Source organism: Chiroxiphia lanceolata, chromosome 18 (genome assembly GCF_009829145.1).
Source record: "Chiroxiphia lanceolata isolate bChiLan1 chromosome 18, bChiLan1.pri, whole genome shotgun sequence".
NCBI lineage: Eukaryota > Metazoa > Chordata > Aves > Passeriformes > Pipridae > Chiroxiphia > Chiroxiphia lanceolata.
In genome coordinates, this window is record NC_045654.1 from 14,801,535 (window position 1) to 14,827,754 (window position 26,220).

At 49.5% G+C, this 26,220-nt stretch overlaps 1 protein-coding gene across 1 annotated transcript in view; it reads left to right on the forward strand.

The window, feature by feature from the left end:
• Positions 1-11,063, forward strand: part of PPIL2 (peptidylprolyl isomerase like 2) — a 68,742-nt gene extending 57,679 nt beyond the window's left edge. The window contains exons 17-20 of the mRNA XM_032705627.1: positions 7,164-7,236; positions 7,375-7,437; positions 7,917-8,056; positions 9,719-11,063. Of these exons, the coding sequence (XP_032561518.1) occupies positions 7,164-7,236; positions 7,375-7,437; positions 7,917-8,056; positions 9,719-9,812 (370 nt within the window). The 3' untranslated portion in view covers positions 9,813-11,063. The remainder of the gene's footprint in view (positions 1-7,163; positions 7,237-7,374; positions 7,438-7,916; positions 8,057-9,718) is intronic.
• The last annotated feature ends 15,157 nt before the right edge of the window (positions 11,064-26,220 follow it).

Below are 26,220 nucleotides of genomic sequence, written 5' to 3' on the forward strand. Positions count from 1 at the left end.
GATTGTCTTGATTGGATGCTTACTGGCCTGTTGTGACTTTCATATAGATTTGAGGATTACTTATTTCAGTTAATATAAAAACCTAAATACTCTGATCTGACCTGTACCCTCAGCTATTCCTGTGTGGCTCTGGTTCCTGTTAATGTCACATAGGTATCTTGGAGAGCACAATTTGATCTGTTTGTAATTTGTATAGAACTTTTCAGCAGGTTTTCCATACTTCAGAGAACAAAAAAGAATGAAAGAGCAACCATTCCCCACTCCTTTCTTTGAGTTTTTTTTGATCCTGTGTGGGATGGAACACTGATGGTTTCTTCTCTGGAGCTGTATCTTATTCCCCACTGGTTTGAAACACAATTTTTGCATGGGGGCAGATATTAGTGTTGGAGGTTTGGCTGTTGTTTGGAAAACACCCCAGGTGTGGGCAGTGGGGCTGTGAGAGGGGACATGTCTGGCTTGGGGCAGGGGGATTTTGGAGTCTCAGGAGAAGGGGGCAGCTGGAGGACAGGGCAGGCATCGTGTCATGACTGTGCTGCTCACCATGGCAGTGATGAGGATGGGTGTACTGAAAAGAAAGGAGATAATCTGGCGTGGGTGGGGAGCAAAAACAAAGGTAGAGTGTTAGAAGAATGCCTTCCCTTGGAGGCTGCATGGATTTCCTGCTCCAGCAGAGCTGCCTAGATTAAATTAGTAATTACCATTTCTAGTAATTACTATTTCTCCTGACTTAGAGAATGATGTAAAATTAACATGAAAACTAACTGGTGGCGTTTCTGGGCTTCTAGCTTGCTGGTAAGAGGTTTAATTTAGAAATTCAAATCATGTAAACCAACCAACATGCATTTGCTTTGCACAGAGTGGATGAGAAGCATTTGCAGGGGCCAAACTGCTGCATGGGGAGGGTCTTGCCTGCTGCTGCCCTGGGCTCTGGGGGGGCTCCTTCTTACCCTTGCCTTGCTATAAGCAGGAGTTCAGCTGTGCTGTGATCTGCATGAGCTACAGGAACATTACAGCCAAAACAGCAGAGAGGCTCAGATTCCTGTCTGCTATGCTTCATGCAATTTAGATGCAAGCACATCCCATCCATGTTGTTAGTATGTTTTCTGTTTTTCCAATGTCCTGCAGCTTCTGTGAATCAGAGACCTGCTACATTTACCCTTTATAAACAGACTTAGAAACAATCTCTGTCCCTGAGAGCTGTGTAAGTAGAAAAGAGACTGCATATAGATACAGGGAAGTTGTTGTGACAATGACCCATTTCAGTCTACCTTCCACCAACAGTTTACACTTTTTTCAGAAAAAGAAACCCTCAGGAAAAAGTTAAATTGCTTTGTGGATGTTTTTTGAGAGCCTATTCCAAAGCTGAAGAGACACATTAAAAAGTGCATGTTTCAAATAATAGTGGAAGGTGTTCAACGGGAGGAGAAAAATGCTTTTGGTATTTTGGGTGAGATTTAGGACAAGCAGAGCACGGTGGACTTGAAAATGAGGTCAAATTGGAGGCATCAGTCAGTAGCTGACATTCACTCAGCTTAGTCTTCTCTTTTCTTCCCTTCTCCCTTTGCCAGATGCTTTTGTGGAAGAGAGTTCTTCCCTTGGATCAGTATCACTCTGTATTAAGTATTCCTTAACCTCTTTAATGCTTTGTATTGCCATTCTGTAAAATGGGGTAGTGAAAGTAACTCTTGTCCTCTAAAGTAATTATCTCCATAAAACAACTGCCAGGCATTATTCAGTTAGCCAGGTAGGGTTAAATAACAGTGTCTGGTTCCACTTGCAGCATTCCCTGTATGGTTTGAATCAGTGAATCCCAATGGCTTCTAAGGTGGAAAACTCATGTTCTTCTTGCTCTTCTGCTTTAGTACAACTGAAGAGTGGAGAAATCGTGTGACAGCAGAAGAGCTGATTCTGTGTAGGAGCCTGACCTAGTTCTGCCCTGCAGAGTCTGCTCCCCAGACACTAGGATAGGAGGGAAGAGCAAGGTGGGAAAAGAAGCCAGGCCTCCTTTGGAAGCTGTGGCTGTGTTCTCCTGCAGCACACCAGGACTGGGCTGTTGGAGCTGCATGAGGGCTGCTGTCATGTCCAAAACAGTTGTATTGTCTCTGGAGAGGGACCTGTGCCAAAGCAGGGAAGTCCTTGTGTGCCAGGTTCTTCTGTTGAGTCTAGTTTCAAAAAGATTTTTCCAAGTTGTTTGATTTTTTCAACACCTTTTATTACCACGTCTCACCTGCTAGATTAAGCCCTTATGAGAGATGGAGATATTTTGGCTGTGTTCTTGTTACACGTTGGAATTGCACCCTCCACTGCAGACTGAGTGTGTGCATAGAAGACATTTTGTCCCGGTTGTACGTGTTTGTGCATGTATGTACTGTTCTCTGTGTGTGTATATAAATATATGTTCTCCTTGTTATAAAAATAACCCTAAGGGCAGAATGTGTTTACACATACAGCAATGTTTCTTTCTGGTTTCTGTTTCTAGTTCAAAGCACTTTTTTAAATAGTCCAGACATTGTTGTTGTGTCATCCTCTGACCAGGAAACTATCGTCCTGGACTGCTGCCATCCCCAGCACTGCATAAGGCTTGATTCCTATAATTCTTTTCTAAACAAAAGTATGAGAAATAGGTCCCCGTGTGAATGTCTCTGAGAGCATGAGGGAGATGCTCTCCTCTCTGGGGGCAGCATTGGCTGGTGTCCAGTGAGACCTTCCCTGGCACATTGCACATGGACAGAGCTTGCTCCAGATATTCCACCTAAACGTTGTGCAAAGACATTGGTGGTGGTTATGAAGCAAGGTTACCAGGTTACATAAAGGAGCCTTAACAGGAAGGAAGATTTTAATAACATATCTAAATGTGAAATGCAAAGATATCCAGTGCTAACTTACCCAGTTTTCAAGAAAACAGAATTGCGCGATTAAGGGCAGATTTTTGTTTTCATTCCTATGCTAACAGAAAAAAACCCTAAATGTGCCTACCTTGTCATTCATGCTTAGATGTAATGCAACATTTATCAAGCTCCTCTAAAAATACAAGCTGTCTCAGGGATGCTGAGCTAAATATATAGTTGAGATCATCCTTTCTCTGTTCAATGTCTCCTGGAAGCACACAGCAAACTCTCGGTGTCACTGGTTGTTCTAATGTAAATGGTGTCTTGAAGGTGTTACCCTTTTCCCTGTAGCATGTCATCTGAACATCTGTTTAAACCTCACTTAGTCAACGTAGGACAAACCACGTATGGCACCTTATAAAAGGAATAGAGCCAGAAGCAGGGGAAAACACTAAATTTGTTTCTGCCTTCTCCCATCCCTGCTGGCTCCCAGCTTGGCAGAAATGACACTGCACGAGACAGGTCAGCACAGGGAACTGTCACTGTCTGTGTCACACGTTTAGCACTTGAAAAGACTATAAAAGGATATTAGCTGGACTTCTGGAGTCTGCATTTTCTTTTATTGAAAATTATGTATAGAGTTCTTTGAATATTAGAATAATATTAAGTAATGGCTCTCTCTTTAGCGGTTTGGGGTTTTTTTAACGTTCTTATGTACTGATCTAATGTTTTTTCCTACATATAACTTGTATGGGCTTTTTTCTTGGCAAGATGAACATGAGCTTTTCTTCTTACACTCAAAGTATGTGTTGTGGGGCAGGCAAAGAATCCCCAAAACTTCTCTAGTGTGTTTGTTTCCTCATTCTGTGAGGAGCAGTTGCTGTAAGTGATGCCAGTGCAGGGGCTTTGACACATTGCATCTCATCAAACTGATTTTAGTGCTGCAATGTAACATCATGAGATTTGACAATAACAACATGTAACGTTTCAAGAGCTTGCATGTACATTGTCTCTCTGCTTAGATCAGAGGAAAGCTTGGAAAAGCCTCTACAGTTTGAGACCTTAAGTTGAAATACTCAGTTTTTTTGCATCCACCTATGACTGCCTTGGTTAGTGTGTAGTTCAGTTTTACAGGATGGGTCATGTTTGCTGTCAGATCTTGTCTTTTTTGGATATTAATTTTTAGTGATGAAACACCAGCTTGATCCTGACAAAGTTCCCAAGTGCTCCCTGAACAAAAGTGACCAGTAGATTATTTCCAGTGCCTCTGGTCAGAGCTCTCTCCTCTCAGCTGGTGGTTTGTATTCAAAGCAGGTTTTATTTTTTGTTGGTATTATGGCAGTGTCTAAAGACATTAACCTATACTGAGATCTGATTGTGCTGACACTAATACACATAGAGATACAATCTGTGCAAAATGTTAGAGAATGCAGGGGTGTAAAAAAAAAAGAGCAATTTTCCATTTGTGAGACAAGAAGTGAAGAAGGAAAGAGAATGACGTGCTCTGCAGGCGTAACAACTTTGTGTTATTCCCCCTTAGCCCTTTACAATCACATCAAAATAGACTGTTTAGGTCATTTACTGATGACCTGTGAATGCCATGTCTATCACAGCCTTTTAAAACATACAAGTGACAAAATATTCCCAATAAATTTTAATTAGCATGGAGACTGAAGATCTGGGAGCATCACCAAAATGCATTAGACCTACTGTTGTGGGAGGTCTAGCTATGGGCTAAGGGATTACTCAGTTGAGATTGCCAGTGTATAGCTGATGTGGCCATTTCAAATTATCAGAACCTAATTAAATGAAAACATATGGGCAGATAATGAGTAGAGCTGTTGGCTAGAAAATCCTCCAATATTAAATCAGAAGTTTCCTTTGGGGCAGTTAAAATACAGTGAATATGTCTTAGGCTGGGTGTTAATCACCAGTATTATAAGTGAATCTGATATGGGCCTGGAGGGAGATTTTAAAATTGAGTTTTTGTTATGAACTTTCCAGAGTTCATGCAGGGTCTTCAAGCCCTGTGTGGCCTCCCCCAGTGTGCTCCCTCCAGTCACAGAAGATTGAGGCTGTTCTAGCCTGCATACATGGTTTTTAATTGCTCTCAGAAGCCACAGCCTGAGTGCAGCACATCAGCAGCCCCTGGGGAGTGAGGCTGGAGCAGCACTGAACGTGAGCAAGGACAGCTGTGCTGGGGAGGGTGCTGAGGAACCCTCTCTGACCTGCCCGGGGTCATCCTCTGTGATGGGCTCTGTCTTTTTGGGTGTGTTTGGTGCCCGTCCCAGCCCATGGGGTGGCAGTGGGGGCAGTGGAGAGTGGTGTAAAGGAGTATTTCTCCAGGGATCAGGTGAGACTGTGGCAGGTGAGAGCCGGGGGCCTCTCCTGGTGCTGGCTGGGCAGATGCCATGCCAGGATGGGCAGGGCTGTGAAACACCTGTGGGAGTGAGATAGCTTGGTACAACTGTACAAAGATGACTGTGAATACAGTGTGTGTTTTGGTTGAGGCAGTGCTTATTTGTTTGATATGAAAGCAGAGTTAGGCGATAAAACACTTCATATTCCACCAGTTTGATTTCTTTTTCCCCACCAGTTACATTTAATTTGATTTTCCTCTATTTCATCTGCCCAGCCCTTGACAGCCTGCCTGCTCTGGTGCTGGAGTCCCAGTAATCCCAGTAAACCCAGCAATCAGGCCTTAACAGAGCTGCCCCCTGTGAAGGCTGGAGGACTGCCCTGTCCACAGGCCCTTGGTGGCCGGTTCCTGTCCTCAGTGCTGAGCTCCCCTGTCCTCAGTGCTGAGCTCCCCTGTCCTCAGTGCTGAGCTCCCCTGTCCTCAGTGCTGAGCTCCCCTGTCCTCAGTGCTGAGCCCCCCTGTCCTCATTGCTGAGCTCCCCTGTCCTCAGTGCTGAGCTCCCCTGTCCTCAGTGCTGAGCTCCCCTGTCCTCAGTGCTGAGCTCCCGGCCCCAAACTCCTCTGCCTGCAGGAGCAATGCTTTTGGGAATTACAGCTGCTTCTCATTGTCCCACGGCCATCAATAGGAACTGTAGTTTTGTTTCCTGGCCATGTGGCTTGGCTCTCTTAAAACAGATGTTGTCCAGCAACAACCTGCTTTGCTAATGGATCTGGATCTCTTGGCATCAGCAGCCTGTCTTCCTCTTTATTTACTGCTCTTCTAAGAATAGCTGTTTTCAAATATAATTGGGGATGATGTGAATAAAAGTGTTAAATACCCTGGGACCAAGATCTGATCCCAGCAGGACCCCTCTGGAAATGTACTGATTCAGTGGTTCCTGTTTAAAATTAGATTTTGACACCTGTCAGCCAATTTTTTATTTAATGTCTGCTGTGTTCACCTCATATTGTTCTGGTTCCTCAATCAAAATATCAGCTGCCCTCCAGAAGTCTGTTCCATGGACACTGTTATCCCTGTTAACCACATCTGTTGTCTCAGTGCCAGAAGGTTGTTTGACAGACTCTGTTTTCCACAAAGCCTTGTTGATTGTCGTTACTTATTTCCTTTCTTTCTTAATCATGTCCTGTCTCCACTATTCCATTATTTTGCTGCTATGGATGACAGGATTATAATTATCTGGTTTACCCCATTTATCCCTTCTAAATATGCTTTTCTGGAAGTTTCCCATTGTTCCACACTTTTTTGTTTTGAAAATGAACGTGCAACACTTCAGAAAGGCTTCAGCCTTAAACATTTTCAAGCAAGTATTTGGATATGTTGACTTGAAAAGTGAGAGGCCAGGGATCTGACATCCTCCAAAGTAAAAACTGCAGTGAAAAGTGTCCCAGCATTACCCTGTGGCTGTGATCTGGTGCTCTGCTGCTTTCCCAGAGCCCTCGTGAGCTCACGGTCATGACATTCTCCTGGAGCAATCCTGTGCTTTCTGTGTTATTGGTGTTAGTGTAGACAGCTCTGTCACTGCTCTCCTGTAGTGCTGTAGTTACCATTCCCTTTCTTCCTGATAACATCTTCAGTCTGATGTACAATTTAAAAACAGACTTGTTCCTCATCTGGTTGGTTTGTGTGGCTCCAGGGTTTTTGGACAAATGGCTCTGCTTTGCCTCTGAGTGTTTGACTTTTCCATGTTCTGCTTAGTTTTAAATTCAGATCCCATATCTGAGAAAAAATTTTGACCTTCCATGCTGAATGACATTTTCTTAGATCTTCCAAATACAGTTGCTGATTTTCCATCACCCAAGCATGGTGTTTTAAAAGTCTGCTAGAGAATGGTCATAAATTAGATATATTAAATGTAAGGGTGCAAGAATATTTTGAGTATGTTGTGACAGATGGATATCATGTCTTTCCTCTTTTAGGGTAGTTGGTGGCTTTGAGACTCTGACTGCTATGGAGAATGTGGAAAGTGACCCAAAAACAGACCGTCCCAAGGTACGTGTGAAGCACCGGGAGCTGTGGCCTCACATGGCAGTGCTGCTCACCCTGCTGACCCTTCTCAAAACTGAATTTGGGGGAGATGGCACAACTTAATCAGCAGATGGAATTATTGTTCTTCTCTTCTGCTCCCAGGAGGAAATACGAATTCAGACGACGACTGTGTTTGTTGATCCCTATGAAGAGGCTGATGCGCAGGTGAGGATGGTTGGTTGGTTGACTGTTTTATTTGAAAGGCCAAAGCTCTTCTGTGGAGAACTTTGTAACTTAATGCCTTTTCTTTGAACATGGGCAGCCCCTGGCCCATATGGTTGCCAGCTAAGGTTAAGCAGCTGCCATTCAGCAGTGCCTGGTGTGCCAGGATCATTGTCACTCTTTCGGTGCAGAGTTACTCTTGCAGCTGAGTCTGGCACGGCACCCAGGCCATCAGCTTCCCATGACTTCCTTTCAAATGCCCACACTAGCTCTGGGTAGCTTCAGGTAAGAAGGAAGGAGTCTTCCTGTAGTGGCTGCAGGTAGCCTGTTTGCAGTGGCCATTGAGAGGTGTCTCCTGAAGCCTGCCCTGTAATCACCGCGGTGCCAATTGCTGAGTTAGAGTGTTTAAAGCTTCAAAGAATTGTAGACCTTTTCTCCTTATTCTGTCTCTTGCAACAGATTGCATCCTTTGCTTCCCACAGGTCACTGCTGAAAGAGAGAAGTTCCAGCAGGAAGAAGCAGCAGCCAAAACAAAAGCTGAGGTGGTCCCACCACAGAAGGAGGTCCAGGCTCCTAAAACTTATCGGCAGGGGATTGGAAAATACATCAACATGGCTGCAGCGTGAGTTCCCTGCCCATCTGATCTTGGCTGAGTGTTTTAGGTTCCTTTCCTGCTGGATGCTGACTCTGTTCAGTGCCATTGCTCAGATGTTTGGTTTGTGCCAGCAAAGACATATTCATGTAGTCCTAACAGTCAAGAGTTTCCTCTTGTTTTTCAAGATTACAAGTTAACTGAGCATTTCTTTTAGCACTTGAACGTGACCAAGTTGGTCTTTAACAGCATGTACTGACTTCAGAACTGTAGATACATTTCCAGAACTCAGAAGTCCTTGAGGAACTGTACGGTGTCACTTCCCACACTATCTGTTATCCTCTTCCTTTTCTGAAGGCCATGGTCCCACAGATGTTTTTCATTTAGCAACTTCTCCCCTGCACAAAGTAGTTTCCCTAAGCCCCCATCAGTCTGCTGATCTGGTTCCCTGTTCAGCCACACAAACAGCTGAACTGGCTGGAAAGGGGAGCAGGTTCCCAGGCCTGTTGTGGGAGCACAGGGTGTCTGGTGAGTAGCTCCTGGTACCTGGCTGGTTAGACAGGCTTATCCTAAAGCACCCTCTCCCAGACACCCTTTGTACTCCTGTCAGGATTGGCAGCACTGTTTTCTTTCCTAAGGACACTACAGAATCCTGGCTGAGCAGCAGCTTAGCATGTGTTTGGGAAAAATTAAAATAAATGCCTTCCACTTGATTTTTAGCAGACTTCTCTAAAAGCATTTGTGAAAGTGTTGTTGTCTGTCTGCATAAAGGCCTATATTTATGCATACACAGATCTGGGCAGCTATTTAATCAGCTTGTGTGTGCCTCTGTGACTTACAGGCATTTGCATAACTGTGAGAACAGAAGTATGTTAGCCCAGGTGGGTCAGTTTGGTGTGTCAGTAAAATGTTTCAGTTACGAAATACTGCTTGTCCCTTAAAATATGTTCAGCTTAAAACTGCTGCCATGTTGCACTGTATTTACAGAGGAAACATTGGCCGAGCTTGTGGCTCTGTGGAAAGGACCAAGCAGTATAGAAAGGACCTTCAGTCCTTGCAGCCTGCCTTGACACTGGGAGTTTGTCCACACAGCCCTTTGACAGGTTCAGGGTTCTCTGTTCTCCCTGTCCTCTACTGATATCTGACAATAAAACCAGAGCACGTGAGCTGGCTGCATAATGTTTCCCTGGGGTTGCAAACTCTGCTCAAACAGCAGCAGCAGCTGCAACAGGCTGGGCTTGAGAAACAGGAAAGGATCTGAAAAGCTCACCCAGCTGCTTTATACCTAATTCCTCATGAATCCAGTCGCTTCCACAAGTGCAGGTGAGAAGGTGTAGAAGGAACTCATGGCTCATGTTTTCATCATGACCATGATAAAAAAGTACAGCTGGTAAATCTTCAGCTCCGGCCTGGAGAACTTAATGTGCTTTGAACACATTCCTGGAAGTGTTCAAAGCCTGACCCAAACCATGCCCACAGACTCACACACTCTCCCTCTTTCTGGCCTTGCCAGGGGCCCCCATGTCCAACCCCCTGCAGTCCCCGTGCTGGCACAGAGCTTGCACTGCTCTCTGCTCCACCGGGGATGGGCTAGTTCTGGTACAGCTGTTGTTGGGGAGAACAGGCATCCAGCTGCCCTGGTCCTGCTGAAGAGTAAATAGTCCCTGAGAGTTGTTTTCGTTTTGGCTCCAGGAAGCGCAGTGCAGAGGAGGACGGGCCCTCGACCAGCACAGCTGCGAAGAAAGAGAAAAAGAGCTCAGGCTTTGGGGACTTCAGCTCCTGGTAGCAGCACGGGGAGCCCAGCACTGGGGCAGCACAGCAACAACAGAAAAGGCACCTCCCACGTGTCCCCAGAGAGCGTGAAAGACAGCCTGTCCTGGGGAGGGAAGGCACTGGCCTGCCCTTCCCCTGGGAAAGAGAACTGCTGCTTTGTTGAGGCCGGTTAATGTGGCTTTGTTTTCTAGAGAGCTCGTCCCCCCACGCTGCATCTTCCTCGAAGGCCGTTGTGTTGTTGTTTTGCGAAGCAGGGGCAGGCAGCCCAGCTCCCCAGGGCTCAGCTGGAGCCTTTCTCTGCATGGCTGGCAGCAGCCCAGGCAGAGCCCAGCCCCACAGGACGCTGCAGGGAGCAGGACGGGGGTGAAAGAGTTCCTTTCACAGGTAATGGTCCCCAGACCGGCCCCGTGTGCCAAGGGAAGGAATGAGTGAGTGTGCTGGGAAGTGCCTGTGCTGCTGCAGGGCTCTGTGCAGGGGCCCCAGCCTGTCCTGCCCTTCCCTTCCAGCTGCCTCTTGCTGCTTCTCAACAAGGACCAATTTTGTCTCTTGCTCTTTGTGGGCCTGCTGGGATCGTGCTGTCGGTCTCCGAAGGGCCTCGCTCGCTCCACAACGAGCCCTCTCTGAACCTGTTAAAGTGTCAACAGCCTGGGGGGAGCTGCAAATGTAGATGGGGATCCTGGGGTAGCTGCACCACTTGTTGCTCCCAGTGGCTGCCCTTCCCTGAGCCACTGGACAGCCAGAGGGGCCAGGATGCACCAGCTGACACCTGCCCTCAGGTCCCAGAAACTGCAGCCTGGAGCAACTGAGCAGGAACAGAAAGAACTGTCCCTAAGGCTGCTCCTTGCAGGGGAACACAGCCCGTGTCTGCCCTGACATCAGGCTTCCCATCCATGTAATAGAGCTGGGAGGCATCTCGGATATTTCCATTGCATGCCCACAAATTATTAGGAATCTTAATAAAGCCTTATGGAGTACAGGGATATCAGCCTGTGAAGTTTTAGTCCCAAAACATCTGTGTGTTACCTTCGCTTAGACGTTGCAGGCTCTGCCCTGAATGTTACTCTGCAGTTCATCTTAGGTATTTTCAGGTGAGAGAAATGCCCTTCCTACCTCCTGTGTGGCTGAGGAGAAAGTTTTGTAATCCCCTTTGGAACAATACATTTGTATCGGTGGTTTCATGTTTTAAGAGAAGACTCCACTTATATGAAATTGCTGTAAAAACTTTTGGTAAAATATTTTGCATTAAATGCTTTTATTTTTTTTTTGAGTGCTTGCCTTCAACGGTTCAACTATCATTTCTAAGATCATGGCATTGCAAAGTTGATTGTTGTACAAGGAAATGATTCATTCGTGCTTTTTAAGATGCTCGTAAGGAACTGGGATCTCTGCGGATATGATTGCATCTTTGTTAAATCATAGGAAGTTCAAACTAGTTTGAAAGAATAATGGGGGGGGTTGTTTTGCAACATTTTTGAGCGACTAAGTTTGAAATAAGATGTTTGATAACTGGAACAGGGGGTATGATGGTACTTTCCTAAAGCTGAGTTTATTCTGTCCTATTGGAACCTCTTGTTTCTACTGGGCTGGCCTTTTCATGATAAATTGTTATTGATTCCTTCTACCTAACTTCTACTTCAGCACATTTTTGAGTTATCAAGTTCACAGTATTGCTAGAGCTGGAATAGTTTCTTGAATCCATAAGGGTAAAATGCTTTTTTTGTACTAGATTAAAATGAAGATTATTATGAAGGAAAGGAGCTTTTGATTACAAGGAAGGCAGCAGAGGTTTGGCAAGGATTCCCATTTCAGCAAGTCCTTGCTGCAGATTGATCCAAGGGGCAGTTTTCCGTGGCAGCAGAGGCTGCAGAGATAACTGCCCACCTTCCCTTTCTGCTCCAGCGTTTTGGCAGAGCTCAGTGCAGTCCGTGAAGGAGCACTGCTGTGCACGGGGCAGAGGGACTGCTGCCCAGCCAGGCACTGCCCCTTTCTTACCATTTCCCACCATAACATTGGACACAAAAGGGAAAACAAGTTCCTGGCTTCTAGGAAGGGCTGAGCTTGACCCTTTCAGTTTTGCTCCAAGCAGGGGTGGAGGCTTGGAGACAGGGCTCATGGGTGACTCAGCTCTTCACCTCTGCTTTTTCTGACAGAAATTCAGCCTGGCCCCTCAAGAACCATGGTATTGTCTGCGTGGGAAACAGCACAGACTGAATAGTTTTCAAGCCCAATAGTTGCAGTTCTGTTACTGTGTTTATCAAGAGAAAAACCCCAAAATATTATTGTTCAGTTCCATTTTGCCTGTTCCCGCTGCTTTGAGTGGAGCTCAGGAGCTCTCAGGAGCAGGAGTTCAGATTGCCAATTGCTCTGCTTCAGCTTCACATGGTAGACCATAGTGGTACCCATATCATGTGGGGTCACAAACTGAGTAGTGAAACTGTGCTTGAAGGTCTCTAAGAAAATGCTGCTTTTCCCTCCAGCTCCTTTGGAGACAGTCACAGGCAATGAGCATTCCCTGGAGCCCAGGCCACCCTCGGCTGTAAGGCACCAAAGGCCATCTTGTTGAAACCAAGGACTGTGCTGAGCTTTTGTGTCTCCTAGCAGGAAAACTAGAATGAATAGCAAAAATGTGAGCAACAAAAGCTGCTGTTTATCTGCCTGATTCCTTTTGGAAGAGCCCATGGTCCTGTAGGAGACCTGCGACAGCAAAGCCACGTCCGGTGGTGCATTGTGGGTGCCTGAGGCATCTCTGACTTGATGCAGTTTGTGCAGCTGGCACTGAGGCTTTAAGGACAGTGAGGTAAAGATTGTCTTGTGTGTGGGCTTGCAGGGCAGAGCGGGGTTCTGGTCTGAAAGCAGTGGTGTGTTGGTTCAACGCTGCCCACGCCGGTGTGCTGAGGGATGGTGTCTGCTGCCCGAATCCTGCATTTGGGTGGCAGATGCCCATACCAGGAGCAGAGGTTCAGCAAAGCAGTGAAGGGCTCAAGTGCACCAAGTCATGACCAAGCCCTTGGAAGGGAGAGGAAGGCTGAGTGTGCTGGAGCAGGCGCTGCCGGAGGGGCCGTGCCACTGGCTCCACACTGGTGCACGCACAGCCGGATGGGCACAGCCTCAGGGGGTGCAGAGGGCTCTTGCAGCCCCCCCAGGCACAGGTGAGCCCAGCATGGGCCTTGTCAGTCCCCTTGGCTCTTGATGGAGTCTCAGCATGGCCGTGGCCTCCCTGCAACCAGCGGGAGCAGCTGGCAGGTAAGCCCCACACTCGGGTGCTGGGTTGGAAGTATCGGCTGTTTCTGGGATCCTCCCGCAGCCCCTCCCCAGCAATGTTTGGAAGGAACAGGATGTCGGAAACCTGGCACAGGAAGCAGCTTTTAAAAGCAAGAGAGGGGATTTGCCAAACACCCCCCAGGTTCACACTGTTTGCTTTGGAGAAGGCAAACAAACTCAATCAGACACAGGAAGGAGGCGGGCAGCGCCTGCCCGGCCGGCAGCACTTACACCACACGGTGCAGGCAGGGAGTTCTCACTTCCTCTCTTTCTTTGGAAAGCGTGTTTGTTATCACAGCCCTGGTGCAGGATTTAACCTGTGCTGTGACAGTGGGGAAGGGGCCAGAGCCGAGGCTGTGCTCAGAGCTCAGGGAGCACAGCCCCCCTTGCTCTGGGACATAGGTGGATCTCCATGGCCATGACATCCAAACCCTCAGCTCAGACCTGGGTGTCCCATCTCTGCCATCCACAGGGACCAAGATCCCCGCTGCAGTGCAAGGCTGGGACCAGGCTGCAGAGCTGGGAGGAGCAGTGGGGTGCCATCACTCCCTCCTGCTCTGCCACACAGCCACCCGTGTCCACCTGCCCATCCCACACAGTGCTTTAGCTCACTGACCTGACACAAACAGCCAGCAGTGGGTTTGCTTCTTGGGCCTTAAACCCTGCAGCAGAAAACTCAAAAAAACCAAAGGGAGCTCAGTGGGTGGATAAGTGAAGGGAGGGGAGGGGGAAGGAAGGTGGGGGGGAAGGGCTCCCAGTTGTATCAGCCCGTTCACCTCCCTGCTCCCACAGCTCCCTGAGGAGCCCAGGTGGGGTTTGGGAGATTCCAGCTGTGGCTGCTGGTGCCCAGCAAGCAGCACTTGTGGCCATGCTGCTCTGTGGCCAACCACAGTGTGTGTGTCCCATGCCGGTGGAGCTGATGGGCACAGCACGGCTGTTCACAGCCGAGAGCGTGCGTGGAAATGTGTGCAGGGATTTTTAAACAAAAAGCACGTTGTGACCACAGGCTGGGGCACCCCATGGCCCCATGAGGGACATACTGCTGTTTGGGACAAAGCTGGGGCCGTGGGGGGAGAGCTGAGCCCAGGAGACACTCTGCAGTGAAGCCACGTTGACACTGTTCTGCTGCAAACCTGAACCCCACTGAACTCAGCCCTGGTGCACGGGCCTGGTGGGCTCTGCAGAGCGGGGGCTGCACACGGGGCCTCAGCGGGGCCGGCACTGACTCACCCTCCGCTGAGCTCGGTGACTTCATCTGCTGGAAATAGCAGCCGAGGAGGAATCATCTCTGTCACTGCCATACCCGTGCACACACACAGGCACTGGCTGCTGCCTGCACTGCTGCCTGCACCCAGCCCCAGCTCCAAGGCAGGAGCAGCCCCTCCAGTCAGCCCCATGCTGGAGCTGCTCCACACAAGACAGGACAGGACAGGATGGTGCCCGTGGCTGCACAAGCTGACGGCGCTTGACCGCTGCCAGCCCTGTGAGGGTTGGAGCAGGAAGCTGCTGCAGGAGTTGATGAACTCAAGGGGTCTCAAGGCCAGGGAGCTCACGGCTGTATCCATGCCCTGCTCATACAGCACAGACAGTACAATTTGCACTCAGCAAGTTGCACTTAGCTCCAGAAAAGGCACCTGGCTCCCTGTGATGGCTTCCACAAGAAAGGGCTCCCACAGTTCCCCCGGGAGCGAAGCAGAGCCGTGGCAGCAGCTGGCAGTGGCTGTCTCAGATAACAGGGCCACTGCCCAGGGCTCTTGCTCTTATCACTGGTGAGAAGAGTCTTCCTGGGGTTTGTGCTGAGCCAGCACACAGCATCCCCCAGACAGCCCAACTATGGCTCTGCCACAAGGGCCAGGAGTGTTGGAGCTCCCGTGGGGGCACCCTGTGAGTCTCCACCCTGGGCTTTCCCAAGGGAACAGTGCCGGGATGGGGCTTGTGGTGCTGGAGCCAGGGTGGAGGGCTGGTGTGGGCACAAGGCAGGTGTCCCACAGACACCAGTCCAGTGCACCATCTGCCTTGACAGCTCTGCCATGGCCATGCAGGAGGGCACATATGGGCATGGTGGGTGCCCATCCTTCTGTTGTCTGGGGCAGGAGCCAGAGTTTTGCGAAGTCTCAGGGCTGCTGCAATATCAGCACCAACTTTGCTTCCCCCAGTTGCTGTTTAAAGGTCAGGAGGGCTGAGGCAAGCAAGCTCGGTGCTCACTGTCACTTGTCCTTTGTGTGCCTATTTGTTCAGGTTTGCTTTTGTGAAAAGGAAAGAAAACCAACCCCCTCTCACAGACCCCTCTGTTCCCTCCATGGGGCTTATCCCATGTCCCTGGCCCAGGGAGTTGCATATCTGGGGGTTTCTTCCATGCACAGCTCCAGGCTGGTTCTTTGGTACTTTCTAGAGCTGGGGAGCATGCAGAGGCATCAGCCTCATAACCCTGCTGGCCCTGCGCTGGCTTCCCAGCCCCTCTGCTGTTTGTGATGCCATGGAGAGGCCAAATCTTCCCTTTTACACAGAAAAAAGGCTCATCAGCAATCACAGCAGGCTGGGTTTGACAGCTCATAACTTTATGGCTTTTAAAAAATAGCCACAGCCTGTTTTAAACACTGGTCAAGGTCTCCTCTGCCCTTCCCCCTGGAAAGCTTTCCCAGCTCTCACTTTTCTGATATTAGATACTTTCTCTAATCTTTGGCCTTCATTTATTAATGGCTAATTATATCTATTTGCTTTAGTGCCAACATTGTCCTCTAGCTTGAATAGCTTTCTTGCCTCCCTAATGCTTGCTTCCTGGCACTATTTATAGGCAGCAATTGTATCCCCCTGCAGCCTCTGTTGTGCTTGGCTCCACAGGCTCTGTGCCTTCAGCCTCCTCAAAGGGCCCCATTGCCCTCCTGCCTCCATCCCTGTCCCCTCCTCGACTGGATGTGGTCAGATGGGTGCCCAGCCTGTCCCTGGCTCTGGCAGAAACCACTTCGATGTCAGCACTGGCCGTGACGCTTTGGGGCAGAGCCTTGTGCCTTCAGGGAGTCCTGTCAGTTATTTTTTTAGGCAGCCCCATGGGTTTATTTTTTTAGGCAAATGCAGGGATCACTCAAGGCTCCTGTTTGCCTTCCCTGTCCCTCCTATCCCATTTCTCTGGAGGGAGAGCAAGCTCCCAGCAGTGCCAGGGCCCGCCAAGGCAGTGCAGGGAGTTGTGTGATTCCTGTCTGCACTTTCATCCTGGATGAAAGGGATGCTAGAAAACATTTGTTTTTATGATAAAAACAATTGACCCGGGAGGAATCTGCCTCACCAGGATGGCCTGCAGCAAATTGTGGAGATGAGGCACAACATGCAGCAAACACCAAGTGCTTCCAAGCCTCGGAGCAGCTGCAGAGCAAATCCCTCCCCACATGGAAGGAAACCCACACTGGGCTTCCACGGCTGCTCCCGAGCCCAGACAACGCAGCCAGTGATGGTTTTAGTGGATTTTGTTGGGAAAGGGAAGACCTGCAGAGGACATTGTTTATTTTTTTTTAATGAATGCCTGGATTTTTTTATTGCAGACATCTTCACCATAGATCTCAACCGAGCTTTTAATAGATGGGTTCCTCGCCAGCGGCAATCGCAAATTGATTGCAGCAGAAATGGCAAGTGAAGACAAATATAGTGCAGGCTGCCTGCAGGGAGAGCGCGCCGGGAAACTTCGGATGCTATTTTTGGTGTTTTGTCTCCACTGCTTACAGTATTTCTAATCTTTGTTTCTCCTTAAAAACATGTTTGGGGTTGGGATGTTTTTGGGGTTTTTTCCTTGTGTTAAAAAAAGTTCCATTCTCTGGAGAAAAAGTTGGGTGGCCGTGTCCATGCCCAGCTCTGCAGAGCTGGTGGGTGCCATGGTCCATGGTTGGTGTGGCAGGAGGGTGAAGGTACACTGGTGATGCTGCCTCCATCCCCTCTGCTGTGACCAGAATCAGGCCTGTCTGTCCCAGGCGCTGCACAGAGACGGAGAGGGGAGTGCCAGGGGTCACTCAGGGTACTTGGCAGAGCAGGAAAACACTTCAAGTTATTGCTGGGCTTGGGGAGCCAGAGCTGGGTGACACTGAAGTGATGTTAAGGGCTTTATGGCCTTGACGTCCTAAACTTCTCAGCCCCAGGGGATGATCGGGATGGTGCAGACTGAGGCAGGTTCACAGGATGACAAGCCCCTGGTGCAGAGGTGTCTCTCTGACGCTCGTGGGTGTGAGAGACAAGGCTGTGGTCAGAAACAGCCACAGAAACATTTCTGTGGAGCAGAAATGCTAATAAAAAATCTGTGTTTAAGTACAGAACAGTGAAATAAAAGCAGATCATGGCAGGGCTGGCCATGACTGCAGGAGCCTTGGTCCTGCACAGCCAGTGTCTGCCTGGCGGTCTGGGATGTTTGCAGCAGCAGCTCAGGGGAGACTATCACCTCGCTGAGGACCTGGCAGGATTTCAGACCATGGGATAGGGTTTGTGTTGTCTGTGTGAGGAGGCTTCCTGGTATGAGAAGCCCCAGATGTTCTTCTGCCTCCCTGTTTGTGCAGAGCGTCTTCTGCCTTGATTTGATCAAGCTGCAATCTGGCATTCGCTAAAAAATCCCTCTATTTCCCATGTTTGTGCTTAAATAACATAAAAAGCCCCTCTCCACCAGCATGCTGGATGGTGCTGGCATTGGAATAAAGACAACAAAAATGGGGAAAAGAAATTGTTCATCAGTGGCTCAGTGAGCCAGTTAGCAGACGGCACCTGTGGCCCTTTCATTCCCGGCCAGGCTGATATTGCACATCCAGCACAGCACAATGCTCATACCCAGCAGCTCAGCATCACCCACCTGAGCTGGGGTGGGCTAGGGCTGCTGAGAACCCCAGGAAGGAAAAAAACAAATTTTAAAAAATTCGAAAACCTCCTTTTTTAATGTTTTTAAGGCACACACTAACATCCACATCTGACAACTCTGCACCAGCCACCCACCCCACAGTGCTGCGCCCACAGCCCCGCTGCAGGAGGGGTCAGGATCTCAATGCCCTGCAGAGCTGCCTGTCTTGCCCTGCCAGGCATCTCTGGAAGAAGGGGCTCAGTGTCACACTGGGCACATGCCCTCTGCCACCTGAGAAGGTTTCCAGCTGGCCTTGCCGGTGCTGGTGTGTGCAGATGTACCAGGAGGAGCAGCAGCTCTTGGGCGCAGTCCAAGGGAAATGTCTGTGGTGCCACAGGCGCCTGCCCGTCTCCTGCGCTGGCACCGGCTCTGCACCGCTGTGAGGCTGCCGACGACCCCATCACTGACCGGCCAAACTCCCTTTTTGGGGCAGCACACGCCAGCTCAGCCCCCCCCACATACCGCCCCCCCCGGAGGTTATTTCGCAAGAGAAGGCAGCTTGCGGAGGAGGTTTTCGTGGCCGGGGATCAAAGTCCTCGGCGCCCGCCCACTTTCCCAGTATTTCGCTGTCGCACAGCCCGGGTCTGCAGCTGGGTTTATGTGCCAGCACCGCGCTGGGGAGGCAGCAGGGAGGGGGAGCCCAGGGCTTGCAGGGGGAGAAGGGCTCGGCTGTCCCAGGGTTGGGACACTGAGGTCAGCCTGCTCGCCTCTCCCACCCTGGGCAACATGGAAAAGGGGTGTCAAGCCCTGTGGCCACCCTCTGGGAGGGCAGGGGGAGGCAGGGATGCTGCGGAAAGGGACTGGTGAAGAACAGGATTCCCAGTCTTCAGCAGTCACAGGGAAGCAGCTTTTCTTTGCCCAGAGGCGGAGGCATCGTGTTCAGGTCCTGCAGGCATCCCAGCTAGTGAAAGCGTGGCTGGACCTTCCCTGCCCCGATCTGGGCAACACCGGCCCCAGCCTAGGCAATAATCCTGCTCTCTCCATCCTACTCCATCTCCACCAGTCCTGAGCTGTCTCCTGGACCAGCTGAATAAGCTCATTTTTCACTGTGTTTTGTGGCTGCAGACCTTACAGAGCTGTGCGAGGAGGCAGGTGGGGACACGAGGAAGATGTTAACTGACTTTTACAACTTTGTTTAGTTAAGAGCATATATTTACACAGTTAATAACCTGGAGGGGTCACATTTTAAGACACTGATGTATTCCCCCCACCCCGATAAAACAGCGTGCTTATACCCGCCGGGTCTGTGGGGTGGGACACAGAGCTCCCTTGCCAGCCTCACTCCCAGTGCAGACAAGGAAACCAGTAACACCACCCAACTCAGCCTCTCCAGGGCTAAGTAAACATTCCTGGCTCCTCCTCTGTCCATTGCAATGAGGCTTTTCCCAGGTCCGGTCTTGCAGGGGCACAGTCGCTGTCCCCCCACCAACACCCTCATCCCACAGAACCAGAAAGGCTGGGAACCACCTTCTCATTTCCAGAATAAATGTATTCCAAGAAAATTCCCCTCCTGAAGCACTGGCCTATCAGGCTTGTCTGTCCCTCTTGGTTTTCCATTTCATTCCATTTCCATTTCATCCAGCCCCCATTCCATTCCCATAACCAGCCGGGGGGCGGTGGGGGGGTCGGGGTCAGTTGTCACCTCCCAGCGACTGTAAATGGCAGCAAAGGGCTGGGGATCACCCGTCATTCCCATTGCAATCCAGGCCTGAGGGAGTACGGCTCACCCACACCATCACTGATCCCACCCGTGTCACTGCTGGACACTTGTCAGCAGCCACTGGGCTGGCAAGAAGCCAGGCTGGCAGGTGCCACAAAAAAGGGTAGAAAACTCACAGGTTTGGGGCCAGGAGCTGTTCCTGCTATATTATTATTGACAACCTCTGCTACAAGGAAAAACAACAAAATTAGGAATAGATGTAAAGAGCAACATGTTTTTTTCCTCCACCCAGCTGAGCTGTCGAGAATAAATCACTGGGTATTTTTGCAAACACTCAGCGAGGCTGGGGAAATCTGCTGGGAGCCGGAGTGCTCAGGTCAGGGCTGTCCTGCCAAGAGATGATTACAGCCTGTCCTAGGGACAGAGGAATGGGGAATGGGGCCAAGAGGTGTCTCAAATCCAGGAGTAAGATTACAGGCTGCAGGGTCAGCAAAACCCTCCTGGGCTCTGGGCGGCACCTGAAACCTCACCAGAAAGGAAAGCAGCCGGTTCAGCAGCACTGCACGTGGCAAATGGCCCTCGGAGGGGGCAGGGGGGCTCCAGCAGCCCCCCCCCCCGGATGCTCAGGGGAGAATTAATTGGTCAATACGTGGCATTTCTGCCCAGCATGAGACGAAGGGTCGGTTCCTGCCATCACATGTCCTGGGGCAGGGCATTCCCCGGACCCACCCCAGGCTGTGTCCTGCAGCCCTGGGGTTGGAGTGCTTGGACCCTCTGCTCCTGATCCCTTGTCTAGAGTTGCACAGAGGCAAGGCAAACATCTCTGCAGTCTGTGAGCTCCACATAAAAACACAGAAGCAATGTTCCTCTCCTAAAAAAAAGGATCGAAAGAGTAGATTAAACATCCAGCTCAGCACAGTGCCTGGGGTCTATTGCAGTGGTTAATCTATAACAAAGCCAGATACACGTTGCTAGAGCTTGGCCTGTTTTTTTTTTAGCATCTCTGTGTTTTTTCCAAGGGTGAGGGCTCCCACACACCCCGCTCGCAGCGGGGCCGCTCGCTCTGTCGAGGAATCGGCGCCAGTCTGAGTTCATTCAGCTCAGGGTCTTCTCTGCCACCTCCACACCCCTGCCACGCTTTCATCTTCTGTTAAAATTAAGCCCATAGCACAGCAAAGCCACAGGGAACAACAGCAAAGCCAAACCAGATGGCACTCAGAGCTCACACCCAGAGACACTGTCTGGGGCTGGATGCTGAGGGATGGGGAACAGGGGCATAGTCCTCTGGTCCCCATTCCTGCCCACTGGGTGACTTCAGGATCCATCCCACAATTTCCTCACATACAGGCAGGTCCCTGCCCAGCACCCTACACCCCAACATGCTGCAGTAAGTCCAGGCACAGACGTTTCCAGCCAGGTTTAGGCAGTGTTGGAGCCAGCAGTGCTGACTACAGGCGGATTTCCCCGGGAGGACAGCAACGACCTTCACTTCTCTGTCCAGCGTCTGAGGGGATCAAATATTTGCGCAGCTCAGCTTCATGTAAAAATGAGAAAAAGAGAGGAAAATGGGAAAAAATGGGGAAGAGGGTAACTACCAGCTCTGCTGATACCGCTGCTGGCTGCCCAGGGAGCCTGGCAGAGCCAGCCCAAGAGCAGATTTCACTGCCCTGTGATGTGAAGGCTGGAGACTCTCACACAGCCTGGCTGCTGCCCTGGCCTCTTGGACATAATTGAAGTGTAGAACCTGCTGCCTGGCTCAGAGATGAGCTCGCTTTTCAGAGCTGACATGCACAGAAACCAGAGAAGTTTCCATGAAGTCCTTCACACTGACAGTGTTGGGTGAAGCGCTGGCTCTTGTTACAAGTCCGGGGATTTTTGAGTGGCAAAACTGTAGAGTGTTAATGCTCACAAACAGGCGTCAGAACAGCAGCTCGTGTGGCCAGAGGGCTCAGATGTTGCACCTTGAACAGCCAGGCTCCCTCCCAGGCAGATACAGGCACCAGCATCGATCCTGCCCTTGGGAAGGAGTTATGTCCCATCCAGGATAGTCAGGCCATGGTATTGCTGGACATCAGCAGCTTGCTCCTGGCTGTCAGGCTTTGCCTGATTGTGGCACAGAAGAAAAGAAGAGACAAGGAGAGGATAGGCAGAGAAAGGAAAAAAAAGCAAAACCCGAAAGAGAAAAAAGTGAGAAGAGAATAAAAAAAGAAGGATGGAAAAAAAGGCAAAGAGAAAAGCCAAGAGATACAAAGGAAAGGAGTGGCAAGGGGCAGCATTGCTGTGTGATCAGGGGGGCAGTCAGGGCTGGAAAAAGGCTCTGGGGGCTCCCATCCCCTGAGAAGGGCAGCTGGGCCCTCTGCCCAAGTCTCATTGCTGCAGCTGCATCTCAGATTATGTTCATTGCATTGAAATAATTTCTCCTTTCACCACCACTAGCCTGAGCATCCAGCAGGCACAGCACAGTGCCTGGCAGTGTGTTCCTCCAGGCTGGGGCTGGTTCCTAGCCGGAGCTCCCAACTCCATTGCCTGCTGCCCCAGGCAATGCCCGGCAGCCAAGGAGGGTGACAGCCAAGGAGCTGTGCCCAGGCACTGCTGGTCACAGGGAAGGATCCTCCTGGGCTCCAGCAGCTGGACACAGATCCAGATCTCGATCTGGATCCCCACCTGTGCACACAGGGCTGCTCTGCATCTATAGTGCAAACGGGAAAAGTAAAGATTAAAAACACCCCCCACCTCTGGCACAGCTGCAATGGCTTCATCACGCAAAACTCCGCATAATGGTCACTGCTGTGCTGATTTAACCAGCCCTGTGTACTGGATCTCTGCTTGCCAAGCCAGCTGCTGGAGTTCTAGGAAACCAAGGGATGACGAAGGTAGTTCTGACACAAGTTTGTGGCCTGATGGGATGAGACACAGCGCAGCAGACCAGGACTGTGAGTGCCGGCCACCACCCTGTGCTGGGCGGGAGCATTCCTATCTAGTTTGAAAGCAATCAGACAGGACCAGGTATGGCATTTTTCTCCAGAAAAGCAGAGATTGCTCTAAGTCTTCAGAAAATACCAAATCTGAGCTGACCTTGCAATGCATTTCTATGCAGATGAGCCTTTGGTAAAGTCCAGCGCTCACAGGTGAGGTGCAGCCAAGTCTTGGCATCAACCACCATCACAGATCTGCCTCACAAAACACATGCAGCTGTTCCTGCCCACACAGCCGTGGCCATCAGTCCCCTGACCCAATAAATGCTGTAACCAGCAGGGGTTTCTAATAAAGGCCTGGGGATCGCAGCCTGTCACAGCACCGACAGCTTGGCTGGATTAGAAACCTGATTAACGGCCTCGGGGGAGATTAGAAATTGCTATTTTGAGAGGGGGTTTTCATGGCAGGCTCTGTGTAATCTGCAGCCCGAGCAGGACGGCGTTCTCCTGCACTGGCTGTTTTCTGGGGGAGCCAACGCTCCTGGCAGCCCAGGCCAGGGGGTGCATTTCTCTCTGCTCAGAGCAGTGTTTATGTTTGCTGCAGTGCTCATCGCTGGCTGATCGCAGCAATTACACGGGGGAGGCATATTTACATGTTTTAACTCTGAAACACTGAGCAAACAAGGCAAGATAATCATTAACTTTGGGAGCTGTTAACCTTCAGCGTGAGTTTTGGCCAGTGAAGGAGAAGTCTGCCAGAACAAAGTCTCTATTTTAGTAAACATTGAAAGAATGAGGTGAGAAAGCTTTTGGTTTTGTATATTATGAGTAGGTAATTATAGGGCATTAATTTGTGTCTCCAGCCTCGATGCTGTGAGAAACTTTTCATTATAGAAGAGAGGAGGAAAGGGGGAAAAAAGCACGGTTAAAATCCACTGGCTTTATCAGCCTGGGAGCAGGAGAAGCAGGGCAGTACAGCACAGCATTGCTGGAGGGCTATAGGGCTGCAGCTCATACCCGCTTGTTCACTGCTGATTATTATGCCAAAGAAATTGTATTTAGACCTAAAAGTTGCTGCAGGAGCTTAATCAGTAAAGCAGCAATAGGTTAGGAGCAAAGAGCTGCACCTTGTACTCTGCCCACGAGGTTCAAGGACTGGCTACGCTGGCTCCCAGCACACGCAGGAGGCAGGGTGGGAGCACAGAGGCTCCCTCGGGCTGGCTCGGCACTGAATCAAACACCAGGAAATATCGGTATCCTTCCTGACCACAGATTGTTAATGCTGCCCCTGGGTAACACATTCTGGAGGGGAAAGAAGAGGAACAACAAAAAGCAAAATGCTGCAGACTTTAGACTGTTACAGGTATCATAAAAAAGTGAGTACTTGAGGAAGGAGGAAGATAAAGGAGGAAGAAAGGAAGGGAAGATGAAAAGTTAAGTAGACAAGCAGATTTACAGTCTTATGGTTACACTTGATAACTAAGCAGAGAGTGCCATCCAGTCAATAGTGCTTATTTGACCATCAGTGGGAAACAGATGAGTAACTGAGGCCTGTAAGGAGATTATGGCCAGAAACAGCCTCCTGCTCCAAAGAGCAGCTGCTGGGAGCTGTGGATTCCCCAGTCTAGCCTGACTTGGGGCTGACTTGACACAGGAGGCGCTACTCACTGCCCAGCACAGGTGATGAGCAGGTGTTTGGGCATCCTTCTCCACAGGGCACAGAAAAAGCAGTTCCATTTGCCATTTAACACAAGGTACAGAGATGGATAGTTTTGGGAGGGGCCTGAAGTGTCACAAAATGCCATCTTTTCCCTTTGAAGTTCACTTGTGCTTGTTCTTCAGGGCAGGCTGTAAGAGTCTCACAGATTCAGTTCTTTCCTGGGAGGCAGAGCCACCCTCCAGCACTGAGGCCAGTACTCACCCTCCTGTCCCAGTGCCCCACATACCTTTCACACACAGGCTTTACAGCACTCAGCACGTGCCTCTCAAAGTGGTTTCACAGTGTTCAGCAGTTCCAGATCAACAGATCAAGGGTTCACTGCAATAACATCAGCAGGTTTTCCCTGCGCATGGCAGAGAATCTATTAATGTTTGTTTGGGAAATATATTTGTTTAAGAAAGCTCCCCCAGCCCTCAAAAGCACGTGTTTTACAGCTGCAACCCAGCCCCAGATGTAGCAATTTCCCCCAGGCCCAACTGCAAAACAAGTTGCTCCAGCCCTTGGCAGCCCTGCTCCCTGTCACAAGATCCCAGACTTCTAGTGAGCTTTTAAAGAAAGTTTTGGAAAAACGTTTGTTTGCACAGGCAATGGCACAGAGCTCCTGCAGTTTGGGGTTATTTTTTTTTCCGTTTAGTGTTGCACCTCTGTGAGCACGGTTTTATATGATTCGGTACTAAAACATTTTGAATAATCTTTTCTGCAGAATAAAGCTTATTTGATTTTGCTTTTAAATGGACAAATAGCTTGACTTACAATTCAAACACAGCTGATTAATGCCATTCAACCAACAGCTAAAAAGCCCTCCAAACTTTTACCACAATCAGGCTCTTTAATCCACAGGAGTTTTAACTCTACAACATTTGTAACATAAGAAAAATGTTTCAGATTCCCAATATACCATTGCTGCTCTGTCATCAGCTCTAAGGCCCAAACTGGAGGCTTTTGCTCATGTTGTAAAACTAACAACTTCCATCAGGTGTAAAATAAAGCAGATGATCGTTGCTAATAATGTCATGAAGGTGTTCTGAAAATTAAATAACACTGACAACCCTTTCTGCAGGTACAGGGCAAGCCACGATACTCCATGCAGTGATGGACTTCACAAACATGTACATATTTTAATGCCAGGATGCAAACTCCATTTTGAATGAAGGGCTAATTTGGTCCTGCCATTGTTTTTTCTTGAGCTAGAAATCACTGAAGTCTGTTTGGGCAAGAAGGAAAGTTAAGCTATGATATTTACTACTAAAATACAGAAATCAGACCATCCATTAATCCATTAAACACTGAAAAACCTATATTGTCTGCTTTCTAGAGTGATCTTTACTACATCAAATTTGTGGGCAATCAGGTTTATGTGTAACATAAGCATAGATTAATCTGCTGCAGGGATCATAGAACATCTCAGATTCTCAGCTGGAGTCTTATTCAGCAATACTACAGAAATGGATGAGCCAAACCTTCAGATTAGCTCGGCCCCTGCTAGAGGAAGAAACAGATAATGCTCATCAGTTCCCTGGTTCAGCCACTTCCCAGCCAGGGATGCCTTTGCCCAGCCCAGCTAATTGCCAGCCAGGGATGCCTTTGCCCAGCCCAGCTAACCCACGGCTGCTGTGCCCACGGGAGGTGAGTGCCAGTGCCAGCAGGTGCTCGGCTCCTGGGTCAGACCCAGCTGGGGGAGAGCCAAGGGCAGGGGACACAGGAAGAGACAAATATGGGCAAAGCAACCCAAGTGGAGCCTTGTGCAGAAGATAAGCTCTAGTCATGACTGTTTCCCTGTTCTGTGCCACATCCACAGCGCTTCGTGTGTGTGGGGAGAACCCTCAACCGAGAGTCCAGCTATTTAAATTTAACAGGGGCAAAACCACATCTAATGGAAAGTTCTCAAGCTTTACATGAGGCATCTGCTCACCTCTGTCTGTCTGTAAGTCAGATATCCTGCAGGTGTATTCCAGCTGGTAAGACACAACACCCAAGTTCACATCTCCAAAATTATTC